The sequence below is a fragment of the Ranitomeya imitator genome, chromosome 4 (assembly GCF_032444005.1).
Source record: "Ranitomeya imitator isolate aRanImi1 chromosome 4, aRanImi1.pri, whole genome shotgun sequence".
Taxonomy (NCBI): Eukaryota; Metazoa; Chordata; class Amphibia; order Anura; family Dendrobatidae; genus Ranitomeya; species Ranitomeya imitator.
This window is the reverse complement of record NC_091285.1, coordinates 576,068,854-576,084,234: the sequence shown is the minus strand read 5'-3', so window position 1 is coordinate 576,084,234 and position 15,381 is coordinate 576,068,854. Positions and strand designations below refer to the sequence as shown.

At 51.0% G+C, this 15,381-nt stretch overlaps 1 protein-coding gene across 1 annotated transcript in view; it reads right to left on the bottom strand.

The window, feature by feature from the left end:
* Positions 1-15,381, bottom strand: part of HACD3 (3-hydroxyacyl-CoA dehydratase 3) — an 82,162-nt gene that overhangs the window by 25,094 nt on the left and 41,687 nt on the right. Inside the window, exon 10 of the mRNA XM_069766364.1 lies at positions 9,978-10,109. Within this exon, the coding sequence (XP_069622465.1) occupies positions 9,978-10,109 (132 nt within the window). The remainder of the gene's footprint in view (positions 1-9,977; positions 10,110-15,381) is intronic.

Genomic DNA, 15,381 nt, shown 5'->3' with positions numbered 1-15,381 from the left:
CCTGTGGTCGGACAGCCCCGTACCGGTGCCAGATTCCGCCACGGTCGAGTTCTGGCTTAGGGAAAGAGTCCAGTGCCTTGGCCAAAGAATCCATAGACCGTGACAAGGAAGCGGCCCACTCAGGAGGGTTAGGCTCGGCGGGGTCGGTGGAGACATTGGAGGTGGAAGCAGAAGGCGGCTGCGCACAGGCCGGGTCACAGTTCTGGCACAAAGGAGTATTGTGGGCACGTGGCTAAGCAGAATTGCAAGTGGCACATGAAGTAAAAAATACAGTGTGCTTTTTATTGCTCCTTTTTGCCTCCTTAGATTGAGACATAGTGTATGTCTATTCTCTACAATAAACTGCGATAGCAGGGCTATGGGTGCAGAGAAGGGGTTAAGCTTTTCCCTCTAGTGTGAAGCAGCTTACCCACGGTCCTGTGCTGGTGTCCCCAGGGAGGAAGAGAGAAGATCTAGCGTTTTCAGCCGATTTCTCCGCAGAAGTGGAGTCCCAAGATGGCGCCTGAGATTTGCAGGGCTCTTCTCGTTCAGAGCTTCGCGTTGAAGCGCCTGAGTAACATAGTAACATAGTAACATAGTAAGGCCGAAAAAAGACATTTGTCCATCCAGTTCAGCCTATATTCTATCATAATAAATACCCAGATCTACGTCCTTCTACAGAACCTAATAATTGTATGATACAATATTGTTCTGCTCCAGGAAGACATCCAGGCCTCTCTTGAACCCCTCGACTGAGTTCGCCATCACCACCTCCTCAGGCAAGCAATTCCAGATTCTCACTGCCCTAACAGTAAAGAATCCTCTTCTATGTTGGTGGAAAAACCTTCTCTCCTCCAGACGCAAAGAATGCCCCCTTGTGCCCGTCACCTTCCTTGGTATAAACAGATCCTCAGCGAGATATTTGTATTGTCCCCTTATATACTTATACATGGTTATTAGATCGCCCCTCAGTCGTCTTTTTTCTAGACTAAATAATCCTAATTTCGCTAATCTATCTGGGTATTGTAGTTCTCCCATCCCCTTTATTAATTTTGTTGCCCTCCTTTGTACTCTCTCTAGTTCCATTATATCCTTCCTGAGCACCGGTGCCCAAAACTGGACACAGTACTCCATGTGCGGTCTAACTAGGGATTTGTACAGAGGCAGTATAATGCTCTCATCATGTGTATCCAGACCTCTTTTAATGCACCCCATGATCCTGTTTGCCTTGGCAGCTGCTGCCTGGCACTGGCTGCTCCAGGTAAGTTTATCATTAACTAGGATCCCCAAGTCCTTCTCCCTGTCAGATTTACCCAGTGGTTTCCCGTTCAGTGTGTAATGGTGACATTGATTCCTTCTTCCCATGTGTATAACCTTACATTTATCATTGTTAAACCTCATCTGCCACCTTTCAGCCCAAGTTTCCAACTTATCCAGATCCATCTGTAGCAGAATACTATCTTCTCTTGTATTAACTGCTTTACATAGTTTTGTATCATCTGCAAATATCGATATTTTACTGTGTAAACCTTCTACCAGATCATTAATGAATATGTTGAAGAGAACAGGTCCCAATACTGACCCCTGCGGTACCCCACTGGTCACAGCGACCCAGTTAGAGACTATACCATTTATAACCACCCTCTGCTTTCTATCACTAAGCCAGTTACTAACCCATTTACACACATTTTCACTAGTAGTGGGTGAGTAGTGGGCGGGGATTTCAACTGCGGCCTAGTCTGGCTGAAAAAGCCGGGGACTAAATTTATAAAGTCTGCCGGCGGGCAGCGACGTAGAGCCGACTGATCGTTGCTGGCTTCCAGCCAGCAGCACCTCTCCCCAGGGACCCGGACCGCACCTTCCCACGCAGGCAGCGTGAGGAAGGTAACTACTCACCGCCACCGAGCAGAGATGCCGCCTCCACTGCGAGGGAATAAGCTTAATCGATCCTCCCTTTGCCGGGGGATGGAGAGCCTCTGTCCATCTTCATATGTGCCTGCCGCAGGGGACTTACGGCTGTGCCTGCTGCAGGGCACTTACGACTACTGTGGGGACTACATGACGCTGAGATGAGGGCTTGATTGCGGTGGAGCCCGGGAGATGCACATAAGAGCCCATGTGCTCGCCATCTTACAGGGGGGAGATCGGGACCGTATAGGAACCGTCGCCCTAACGTAGATTAGGTGTGCCCCAGTCGTCGCAGGAGAGGTACGGGGAGGTATACACACCGTGCTCGCCTGTTGATGGTTCAGGGGAGAGCGGACCCTAGAAAGGAATCCGTCGCCCCCTTCACTTCGTTAATTAAAAAATAAAAATTTACAGAAAATAAAAAACGGTGGGGTCTGAAAACAGACCCAAGTGCCTTCTACAGACACTAAGCAAGAACTGGGTCATTACTGGCCAGTCAGGGGGTGTATACTGCAGAGGAGGGGTTAATTCTTTATGTGTTTACTTAGTGTCCTCCTAGTGGCAAGCAGCATAACACCCATGGTCCTGTGTCCCCCAATGAGGCATAGGAGAAAACAGGATTTTGGTTGCTTACTGTAAAATCTGTTTCTCGGAGCCTCCATTGGGGGACACAGGAACCATGGGTGTATGCTGCCACTAGGAGGCTGACACTATGCACCAAAAAAGTTAGCTCCTCCTCTGTAGTGTACACCCCACCGACTGGGATTATACTCTTCAGTTAGTGAAAAAGCAGTAGGAGAAAAACAGTAAGGTTGAAACATAACGACAAACATGAGAACTGTAAACATGAGAACAGTCATAGAACAGCGAAAACTAACATGGGAGGGCGCTATGTCCCCCAATGGAGGCTCCGAGAAACAGATTTTACGATAAGCAACCAAAAATCCTGTTTTCTCTATCGCCTTTCATTGGGGGACACAGGAACCATGGGACGTCCAAAAGCAGTCCCTAAGTTGGGAAAAACAGACTTCCATCAGGTCAGAGGACTCACCACTGCCACCTGCAAGATCCTTCTGCCTAGGCTGGCGTCTGCCAAAGCGTAGGTATGGACCTTGTAAAATTTGGCGAACGTGTGGATGGAAGACCAAGTTGCTGCTTTGCAGAGCTGTACGGCGGAAGACCTGTGGTGCACCGCCCAGGAGGCGCCGACTGCCCGGGCAGAGTGAGTCTTTATCCCAGGAGGGGGAACTCTGTTCTTGACCCGGTAAGACTCCAAAATTACCGTTCTGATCCAGCGAGCAATAGTCGCCCTGGAAGTCAGCAGGCCTCTGCGCGTGCCATCAAGAATGACGAAAAGAGAATCCATCTTCCGGAAAGCGGACGTTCTATCCAGGTAGATCCTCACTGCCCTGACGAGGTCCAGCTTGTTCAACGATGGCTCCAGATTATGAGTCGGAGCTGGGCAAAAGGAAGGTGGAGGCCTGAGGACCACCTTGTCCTGGTGGATGACCAAGAAAGGAGGTCGGCAAGAAAGGGCCGCCAACTCGGAAACGCGGCGGATAGAAGTGATGGCCACAAGAAAGGCCACCTTCCAAGATAGAACGGACAGGGAAACCTCCCTGAGAGGCTCAAAGGGGGCACCCCTCAGAACGTCCAGCACAAGATTTAAATCCCATGAATCCACCGGGGCCCTGTACGGCGGGACAGCGTGGGCTACTCCTTGAAGAAAGGTCTTAACCTGTAGCCGAGAAGATAACGTCTTCTGAAAAAGGACAGAGAGCACAGAAATTTGGCCCTTTAGGGAACTGAGAGCGAAACCCGAATCCAGCCCTGCCTGAAGGAAGGCCAAGATGGAAGGCAGGGAAAAAGACATAGGTGAGACGCGGTTGCACTCACACCAATGGAAGCAAGCCTTCCAGGTACGATAGTAGATCCTGGAAGACGAAGGCTTCCGAGCCTGGATCATGGTGTGAATCACCCGGTCCGAAAGGCCGGACGCTCTTAGAACTGCGGTCTCAACAGCCATGCCGTTAAACTGAGCGACCGAGAATTCGGGTTGCAGATCGAACCCTGAGATAGCAGATCGGGCCTGTCTGGAAGGCACCAGGGGGCGTCCGCGAGAAGGTTGACGATATCCGAAAACCAAGCTCACCTGGGCCAATCCGGGGCGATCAGAATGACCCGCACCCCTTCCGCTTTGATCTTTTTCAACAGCTTGGGAAGCAAGGGAAGAGGTGGGAACAGATAGGGCAGTACGAACTGCGACCAAGGAATGGCCAGAGCGTCGACGCCCACTGCGAGAGGGTCACGCGATCTGGAGACAAACCGAGGAACCTTCCTGTTCATTCGGGATGCCGTGAGGTCCACATCCGGAGTCCCCCATCGAAGACAAATCTGATGGATGACCTCCCGATGCAAGGACCATTCCCCTGCCGCAAGACCCTCGCGGCTGAGGAAGTCGGCGGCCCAATTGGACACGCCGGGGATATGCACTGCGGATATCACCGGAACCGTTGCCTCTGCCCAGAGGAGGATCTTGGATACCTCTGCCAGGGAACTCCGAGTCCCCCCCCCCCTGATGGTTGACATAAGCCACAGCCGTGGCATTGTCTGTCTGGATTCGGATTGGAAGACCCCTGAGAATCCTTTCCCAGTGACGAAGGGACAGGAAAATGGCCCGAATCTCGAGAACATTGATCGGCAGAGTTGACTCCTGCGCCGACCAATGGCCCTGAACAGTCAGGTGGCGAAACACCGCACTCCAGCCGAGCAGGCTGGCATCCGTTGTCACTACTTGCCAGTGAACTGGAAGGAAGGACCTGCCCTGGGAGACGAGAGGTGACGCCAGCCACCAGTTGAGAGACTGTTTGACCCGGAGAGAGAGTCGGATCGGACGATCCAGGGAGAAAACAGATCTGTCCCACTGAGACAGAATGGCTTGCTGAAGAGGTCGCGAATGAAATTGGGCGAAGGGAATCGCTTTCAATGTTGTTACCATCCTCCCCAGAACCTTCATGGCCAAACAGAAGAAGGGAGGCCGAGGACCCAGGAGCAAGCGTATGTCCCGACGAAGGATGGATCTCTTGTCCTCGGGAAGGAAGACTTTGGTCTGACGAGTGTCGAAGAGCATGCCCAGAAAACCGAGGCGCTGGGAAGGAATAAGGCAGGACTTCTTCCGGTTGACCAGCCACCCGAAAAGGGCTAGGGTGTCGAGGACGATGGACAGATTTTCATGAGCCTGAGAAAAGGACGGAGCCTTGATGAGGATGTCGTCAAGGTACGGAAACAGGACCAGGCCTCTGACTCTCAAGATGGCTATCAGTGCCGTCATGATCTTCGTGAAAACCCTGGGAGCGGTTGCGAGGACGAACGGCAGGGCGACGAACTGAAAGTGTTCCTGGAGTAACACAAAGCACAGGAATCGGTGATGTCCTGGGAATATCGGAACATGGAGGTAGGCGTCCTGAATATCTATGGAACACAGAAATTCCTGAGCCTCCATGGAAGCAATTACTGAACGAAGGGATTCCATTCTGAAGTGATTCAGACGAACTCTCCAGTTCAACAATTTGAGATCCAGAATGGGACGAACCTTGCCATCTTTTTTTGGCACCACAAAAAAGTTTGAATAGAAATCTGTGAACCGTTCTTTTTCTGGGACGGGAACGATCACTCCGGCTTTGAGGAGAGAAGCGATGGCTGCAAAGAAATCGGGAATTAGAGCGTGATCTCTTGGAGGTCGGGATTTGAAGAAACGATCCCGAGGTTGTGAAACAAACTCTATTTTGTATCCCGAGGATACAACTTCCCTGACCCATGCGTCCTCTACTGAGGAGATCCAAATGTCCCTGAAAAAGAGGAGACGGTCGCCCAGCCAGGGTAGAGGACTAGGGTCTTGTCGCGAGTCATGCGGAGGTGGATCTTCCGGTCCTGGACCTGGAAGATCTACCCTGAGAGTAGTGGGGATGCCAGGAAGGAGTGGGTCTAAAGGACACCGACTTCTTCTCTTGATGTGCCTGTGGCCTCTGTTGCTGTTGGTAAAAGGAGTTGGACGCCTCGAAGCGACGAAAAGGTTGAAAGGACCGAAATTGTCATCTAGGAGGAGGGCGACGAGGTTTGGACTGGGGAAGAAGAGAACTTGTGCCCCCGGTGGCGTCCTTAATGATTTGGTCTAGTTTAGAACCAAAAAGTCGTGAACCCTGAAAAGGCAGGCTGGTAAGAGACTTTTTAGAAGACACATCCGCCTGCCAGGCCTTGAGCCAGACGGTCCGACGGATGGCACTAGCATTGCTGGATGCCTGAGCCGCACAAGACGCGGCGTCCAGGGAGGTGGAGACCAGGTATTCACTCGCATGAGAAATCTGGTCGGCAAGCTCCGCCAGCTGTCCGGGAGGAGCCACGTCCAGGATGCCCCGACAGAGCTGTTTGGCCCATTTGGATATGGATTTTGAAACCCAAGTGGAAGCAAAGGCCGGGCACAGAGTAGCTGCAGCTGCTTCAAAGGCTGATTTCGCGAAGGATTCTATAACCCTATCGTTAGACTCCTTTAGAGATGCTCCGCCGGACAGTGGGAGGACCGTGTTGGTGGATAGTCTAGAGACTGGTGGATCCACCGAGGGAGAGACAGTCCAATTTGCGGTAAGATCTGGAGGAAAAGGATATAAAACGTCAAGACGCTTTCCTCTCTGAAAACGTCTGGTCGGGTTCTCTCTTTCTCTGGTCATGATCTTATCGAATTCAGGATGCGGAGCGAAAAACTTGGAAGGTGGTTTAGACTGTCTAAACGAAGCCGCCTGATCTGCGGGTTCCGTAGAGGTATCCTTGATGCCACAGGTCTAATGTATCGCTCTAATGAGATTCTGAATCATATCCCTCATGGTAGCGATTTGGTTAGAATCCAGCTCCGAAATATCCTCTGAGGGCGCATCAGAGAACGCCTCACCAGACTCAAGGGAGGAGGACCGGGAGGAAGCCGCCTGCAGGGAAAGACCGTGTGGTGAGATGGAGCGGGAAGAGGACTCAGACCGGTGTTCCTGTCTGGACCTTTTGTGGCTTATAATGGAGGGCTCGGACGGAGGCTCCTGCGACCCGCTGGCTACTGCGGGGGTCTGCAGAGGTAATCGATCCAGCACGGACAACAGGGTTTGAGACACCTGTGTTAGATCGGCCACCAATTGTGACAGAGCGGAAGCCCAGCTTGGGGTGGGGGTATCACTCTCGGGCGGATCGGCCGGGGGATCCTGGGCAGTGGGAACAACCGGGTTGCTGCAGGCCTGACAGAGTGGAGAGGACTGACCTGAGGGAAGTTTGCAGTCACAAGACGAACATGCAAAGTACTTGACTAAGGCAGAAGAGGAAGAAGTAGGAGGACGAGAGCAGCCTCCCTTAGAGGTAGACATTTTGACGGGTCCCTGAAGAAAATGCCAGAGGGTTAGGAGACAGGGGGGCAGAGAGGAGTGTCAGTCTGCAGTGCAGAGCTACTCACGGCAGACGAAAACGGAATCCAGGTGAAGGAAGATGTTCGTGCGTGGTGGACCTCAGGGGAAATCTTCAGACAGGCAGGCGATATGAGCTCCTGCCGCAAATCAAGAAGAGGAACCGCAGGAAAACGCCAGACTGCGCGCTCTGCAAGGTGGTGGAGCAGTGATGTGTGGCGCCACAAAGTCGGGAGGGCGGAGCCTGCTGAGTGCCCAGGAGCACCAAGATGGCGCTGGTGGGCGGAGAAAGCGGGGAGAAGGTTGTCGGGTGGGAGAAAAGCCCGCCCGAGCAAACCGGAAGTGGCGGAGCCTCGGCGCCGGAAGTAGGCCCCGGCCGAAGCCGGGACCTAAGTTAGAGGCCGGCGCCGCCGGTAAAGAGAACCGCGGCACCGGAACAGTGCGCCGCAGGGACTAAGCGGCGCGGCAGTCTGCCAAGGCCACCGCGCAGACACAGGACACATTGCGGCTGCCGAGCAGTGCGGCCGCAGAGGGAAGCGGCGCGGCAGCCTGTCAGGCTGTCGCGATGTAAGTGAAGACCCCACGGCCACAGAGCAGTGCGGCTGCAGAGAGAGCACTGCAGCCGCCGAAGAAGGGGGCAGATCCAGTGTCCCTCCAGACTTCCGCAGCTAGAATGGAGCGCGGCCTAAAAGGCCGCCGCGCGAAGATTATGCCCGTGTGGCTGCCCCAAAGATCCCTAATAAAAAAGAAGGTAAAATTTGTGCATTTCCTAAGGGACCCTTCTCCCCCACACTGCGAGTGATCTGGGAATGGGAGGGGAAAATACTCACCTAAACATCCCACGCAGTTACTAACCTGAGGGGAATGAGACGTCCAGGAGCTGATGGACGTCCTCGTCTCCTCCAACCGACAGGCTCTGGTGGGCGAGTGGGTGGGGGACGGAGCCAGGACCGGACTTCTAAGCACGCTTGTGTGCTAGGATCTTGGTCCTGCTGAGGGATCTATGAGGATACGGGGTGGCAGTACACGCCGTACTCATAGTCCGCATAGTGGGACTACAGGTGTGACTGTTCACCCTGTATTGCTCAGGAGAACCTAAAAGAAAAACGACGCACATTGAGGTAGATAGGGGTCTAATAAAAGACCCGTGTCCACCTCCTACTGACACTAAAGGTACTGTCACACTAGACGATATCGCTAGCGATCCGTGACGTTGCAGCGTCCTTGCTAGCGATATCGTCCAGTGTGACAGGCAGCAGCGATCAGGCCCCTGCTGTGCTGTCGCTGGTCGGGGAAGAAAGTCCAGAACTTTATTTCGTCGCTGGACTCCCCGTAGACATCGCTGAATCGGCGTGTGTGACACCGATTCAGCGATGTCTTCACTGGTAACCAGGGTAAACATCGGGTAACTAAGCGCAGGGCCGCGCTTAGTAACCCGCTGTTTACCCTGGTTACCAGCGTAAAAAAACAAACAGTACATACTTACATTCAGCTGTCTGTCCCTTGCCGTCTGGTTCCTGCACTGACTGCTGGCCTTAAAGTGAAAGCAGAGCACAGCCACAGCGGTGAGTCACCGCCGTGTGACTCACCGCTGTGCTGTGCTTTCACTTTCACTTTACGGCCAGCAGTCAGTGCAGGAACCAGACTGCAAGGGACACACAGCTGAATGTAAGTATGTACTGTTTGTTTTTTAACGCTGGTAACCAGGGTAAACAGCGGGTTACTAAGCGCAGCACTGCGCTTAGTTACCCGATGTTTACCCTGGTTACCGGGGACCTCGGGATCGTTGGTCGCTGGAGAGCTGTCTGTGTGACAGCTCTCCAGCGACCAAACAGCGACGCTGCAGCGATCCGGATCGTTGTCGGTATCGCTGCAGCGTCGCTAAGTGTGACGGTACCTTAAGCTAAACTGAAGAGTATAATGCCAGTCGGTGGGGTGCACACTTCAGAGGAGGAGCTAACTTTTTGTGTGCATAGTGTCAGCCTCCTAGTGGCAGCAGCATACACCCATGGTTCCTGTGTCCCCCAATCAGAGGCGATAGAGAAATAGGGGTGCTTTGAGAAATCTAAGGTAAAACATACATTTTGGTTTGCTTCACGTGTTCCTCTACACCTTTCTATATGCATTATTTTGGGGTTTTGCCGCTTTGAGCCTGAATTTACAACGTGCACATTAAAATAAATGCAAGGAAAACCATTTTATGAACACGTGTGTCCAAATTTTTGACCAGTACTGGACATTGGCTGTTGAGCGATTGCACATTCAAATATCCGGTTCCATGTTGTCAGAGACTGCAGTGTAAGAGCATTGTGTGCAGAATAGTGATCCCGGTGACTCAGCCACAACAACAGTCACTGTAATACCACTGTACAGCCACAGTTTCAGGTGAAATCTGTGCCAAGTACAGTGTAAAAATATTACAGAATAAAAATAGTGATGATGATGCCACCCCACAATAGCCTTTTTGATCTTTGTGGGGCTAACTATAGAAATAAAAAAATTAATGAAATATTACGTATAACCTCCCTTTTCCATTAATTAGTATCAAAATGCAGAATATATGTAAAATGTGTATACAAATGGAGCAAAAACCCTGCATTAGTCATAAACGGAAGAATCATGTGATTAGCCCAAGAAATAAAAAACAGAACTTACCTAAAACTAAGATCAGTAGATAAATGTAAAGGAAGATGGAGAAGCTGATGTTTACATTCAGAGGAGATGGGAGATGGAGGCCAAATATCCCAGTCTCCGTAAATATAGGCATTGACAGGAGGACACAAACAGCTGCGGGAGAACGAAAAGTTAGGATCACATCCATATACGCATCGGCTATTACATTGGATAATCAGCAATCAATAGGTTAACAGCAGCAGAGGTCTCTAGTGTCCCAGAACTCCTTCCCATCAAATCCACAATGTGCACCAACAATAGGATGCCCAATTTAGGTCAGGATTTCCATGGACTGAAGTCTAACTACTTCCGTGCTTTCCCAAATTGTGGAATCGTGAGGGAACAAGCTCCAAATCCTCTGCTTATGGAATTTCCTGACATAATTTCAGCCTAATCTCACCTTGAGGCTGGAGTCACACTAGCGATTTTGATACAGGAAAGATATATATCTTGGTACCGTGTTAGCCAGTGGATAGTAAAATATTTAGAATTGAGAGTCCTCAGTGGTTGATACCTTTTAATGGCTAACTGAAAGGATGGTAACAAATTGCAAGCTTTTGAGACTACTCAGGTCTCTTCATCAGGCATAGACCACGCCTGAAGAGACCTGTGTAGTCTCGAAAGCTTGCAATTTGTTACCATCTTTTCAGTTAGCCATTAAAAGGTATCGACCACTGAGGACTCTCAATTCTAAATATTTTACTAGCGATTTTAAAATCAGTCTGATTTTGCTCCTGCAAAGTCAGACAAGTGCAATGCAAGTGTCATGTGTTTTTCATGCGAGTACAATCCGAATTTTCACACCTAGCATCCGATTAACATTCGAATGCAGTGCGATTGCAATGCGATTTTAACATGAACTTTTACATTTACACATCATTTTCAAAGGAAATATTGATCAAAACACACATTATATATATATATATATATATATATACACACACACACACACACACACACACAGTACAGACCAAAAGTTTGGACACACCTTCTCATTTAAAGATTTTTCTGTATTTTCATGACTATGAAAACTGTAAATTCACACTGAAGGCATAAAAACTATAAATTAACCCCTTCCCGACCTTTGACGCACCGTATGCGTCATGAAAACCTGTTCATGAAAACCGGTGCCAATCCGACCTGTGACGCAGCATATGCGTCATGGTCGGATTGCGCTCCTGCAGGCTGGGTGAAAGGGTTAACTGTAATTTCACTCGACCTGCAGGGACAGGGGGAGTGGTACTTGAGCCCAGGGGGAGGGGGGTTTCACTTTCACTTTCAATCAGAGCGATAGTAATATTTCACCAATGAAAATTGGTGAAATATTACAATCCAGCCATGGCCGATGCTGCAATAGCATCAGCCATGGCTGGAGATCGTGATCTGCCCCCCACCACCGATCTCCTCCCCTCCGTCCTGTCATCTAGTGTCCTCCGCTCCCCTCCATCCTCCTGCCCGCTCCCCCCGCAGTCCGATCTCCCACCCCCCCGCTGTCCAATCCCCCCCCATCATACTTACCGACCTCCCGTGTCCCTCCCGGTGTCCGTCCGTCTGTTCCATGGGCGCCGCCATCTTCCAAAATGACAGGCGCATGCGCAGTGCGCCCGCCGAATCTGCCGACCGGCAGATTCGTTACAGGTACATTTTGATCGCTGTGATAGGTTCTATCACAGCGATCAAAATAAAAAAAAATAATAAATAAACCCCCCCTTTATCACCCTCATAGGTAGGGACAATAATAAAATAAAGAAAAAATATATATTTTTTTTACCCCACTAGGGTTAGGGTTGGTTCACACTGCGTCTAGGCAGTCCATTAGACGGACTACGTAACACCGCGGCATAAACGTGGTGTAACGTAGTCCGTTACGGCCGCCATTGACAGCAATGGGCGTGCGCTAGGGATGTGCCATCATTGAGTGACGGACCCGGAGACCCGGGCTGCAACGTTTCTGGGTCCGTCACTGCTAGCGCTGTAAGACTCATGCTGGTGTGGTAGTTGGAGGCAGGTATATCTCGCCCAGGTGTTTGTCCTATGTGAATTAGGCCACTCAGTATCTTCAGGGTGCTAATGGGTTAATGATTGCAGGAATAAAAGATGACCAGCTGGGGGTTTCCAGTGTCTGCCTGGGGCACACAGATTGCCTGTCTGTGTGAGACAAACGTGAGTGAGAGCTCTGCTCAAGAATTGTGTGATGTTAGCTGGGTGGGAGAAGCCCCCCAGTTGTTAAGTTAGCAACGTGTTTGTTTAGTTAGTGCCGGACAGGCTAGGATTTGTTTTTATGTTTTGTTTTTCTGTGTTGCTTTCACTTTAATAAATCTGACCTGAGGTCAGCCTACTTGGAAACCTGCTGTGCGCCTCAGAAATTCAATGCACAAACCACGTGACCTTTGACCCCAGCAAAGGCGATCCCGGAGTGTTTTGTCACATTGTGGTGGAGAATGCGGGCATACTGTGGCACAGGCGACAGCATGGAAGACGTGGTGAAAGCCTTAGTACAGTCCACTGCCGTACAGCAGCAGGCCACTGCCGCACAGCACGAAGCTAATCGCTTGATGGCCGCACAGCTGAAGGAGTTAGTGGACATGACTGTTGCAGACTGCCAACTTCTCCAACAGGTGGCGCAGCGCCTGGTGAGCATGCCTGACGCTGACCCGGAAGCAGAGTCCAGGAGGATCCATGTGAGTCGATACTGGCAAAAGCTGACTGCAGAAGAGGACGTCGAGGCATACCTGACAACGTTTGAGCGGACAGCATTGAGAGAGAAGTGGCCGAAGGCACGATGGGCCGATTTGATTGCCCCGTTTCTCTCCGGCGAGGCTCAAAAAGCTTACCATGATTTGGACCCGGAGGTCGCTCAGGACTTTGAGAAACTGAAAGCTGAGATCCTGGCCCGGCTGGGTGTGACGACGGCTGTCCGGGCACAGAGGGTACATCAGTGGACATACCAGCAAGATAAACCGGCGCGGTCTCAGATGTTCGACCTGATCTACTTAAAGAAATGGCTGCAACCCGAGGTACTGACAACACCCGAAATAATCCAGCGGGTTGTCCTGGACAAGTACCTGAGAGTACTAACCCCAGCGCTGAAAAGGTGGGTAAGCCAAGGAAATCCCACGACAGCGGATCAACTTGTGGAGTTGGTCGAGCGTTATTCCGTGGCAGAAGGACTTCCCGACGACACCGCCAACCCCCGGTCTGTGCCTCCTCCTCGTGGAACCGGTAAGACTGTTCCAGGGACCACGGGTGAAGGAAAATCGCTTAAAACTGTGGGGGAGGAGTCCGGGACTGCTCGCACTCCGAGACCAAGAGTATTGGACGGTGGTCTCAGTAGGGGACCTGTTAGGTGTTTCTGCTGCCATGAGAAGGGTCATGTTTCTGCGAACTGTCCTGTTACCGCTGAACCCATGCAGTGCGACGTTATAGACTCTAGAAAACGCATGTCTTTGGTTACACAGCTAGTGAGTGTGAATGCGGGTCAAAATGATACAGCGAAACACCTGTGTGAATTATCTGTTGATGGGAAAAATGTTGTGGCATTACTAGACTCTGGAAGTGTGGTGACTCTGGTGAAAGCTAGTCTGGTGGCACTTCCGTCTGGTCTGTCTGACAAGTTTTCTGTGACGTGTGTGGATGGTGACACCCGCTCGTACTTAACAGCGGTCATATGGATTTCTACTCCCTATGGGACAGTGAAGCGCAAAGTGGGACTCGTTCCCGCATTGTTACAGGATGTAATCCTGGGTAGGGATTTTCCCTATTTCTGGCAGTTGTGGGAGAATCGGTTGCTCCTTCACGGTAGCTGTACCCGTGAATCTTCTCCCATGCCATCTGGAGGTCCCGAGTCCCTAGAGGAGACCCCACAGGAAGATGTTGCTCGGGAGGTTAGTGAATCTAACCTTCAGTACCCCTTCTCCGTCATGGCGGGGGAAACAGAGGAAACTGAGGAACCTCAGCGAGAGGCGGAGGCAGACAGCCATCCGGCACCCTGCCTGCCAGATTTGGGAGTCCAGGTGGATGACTTCCACAGCGAGAAAATGAAAGATCCTACCCTGACTCCGGCTAGGAAAAATGTAAAAATGATAGATGGGGTACCCGTAGAACCTGACACTAGGCTAGCGTACCCGTATATGGTTCTGGAAAATGATTTGCTCTACCAGGTAGAAAAAAAAAGGGGAAGACACAGTGCAACGGTTAGTGGTACCCAAACCTTATCGGCGGAAGGTACTGGATTTGGCCCACGGACATATAATGGGGGGACATCTGGGGGTACAGAAAACCACAGAAAGGATATTGCATTGTTTTGTGTGGCCTGGAATACATTATGATGTGCGTAACTATTGTGAGTCCTGTCCAGAGTGCCAAATCGCGGCCCCTAAATCTCAGTTCCGTAGCCCTTTGGTACCCCTTCCTATCATCGGGGTCCCTTTTGAGAGAATTGGGATGGATTTGGTTGGGCCCCTTCCCCGATCCGCACGTGGGCACCAACATATCCTTGTCATTGTGGACTATGCCACTCGTTACCCGGAAGCCGTCCCTTTGCGTAACACAGCTACCAAGACGATCGCCAAGGAATTGGTACAAGTGTTTAGTCGGGTGGGAATTCCAAAACAGATACTCACCGACCAGGGGACTCCCTTTATGTCGAGGGTAATGAAGGAGCTCTGCAGGCTCTTACAAATAGACCCGTTGCGTATGTCTGTCTATCACCCTCAAACAGATGGCCTGGTTGAGCGCTTCAACAAAACCTTAAAACAGATGCTCCAGAAGACGATAGACAAGGATGGGAAGAACTGGGATTACTTGTTACCCTATTTGCTGTTTGCCATTAGGGAAGTTCCCCAGTCTTCCACAGGGTTTTCGCCTTTCGAACTGTTGTACGCCCGTCGTCCCCTGGGACTGCTGGACGTCGCAAAAGAAACCTGGGAAGGTCAAGTCACTCCCTTTAAAACAGTGATCGACCATGTAACACAAATGCAGGATCGTATTGCCGCTGTCATGCCCATTGTTAGGGACCATATGTAACAGGCCCAGGGAGCCCAGAGGCAAAGTTATGATAGAGGCGCTAAGGTCCGTACATTTGCACCCGGCGAAAGGGTGTTGGTCCTAATCCCTACGGTGGATAGTAAATTCCTGGCGAAATGGCAGGGCCCATTTGAGGTCCGAGAAAGAGTTGGTGAAGTGAACTATAAAGTGTACCAGCCGGGTAAGAGAAAACCGGTACAGATTTATCATGTGAATCTGATAAAATCCTGGAAAGACCGCTCTGCCCTAACGGCGGATCTGCCCCGTCCGGTTTGTTCACCTACTGTACCGGAGGTGCAGGTTGCCGAGACTCTCTCAGAACGACAAAAATCTGAGGTTAAGCAATTTTTGTTACAGAACC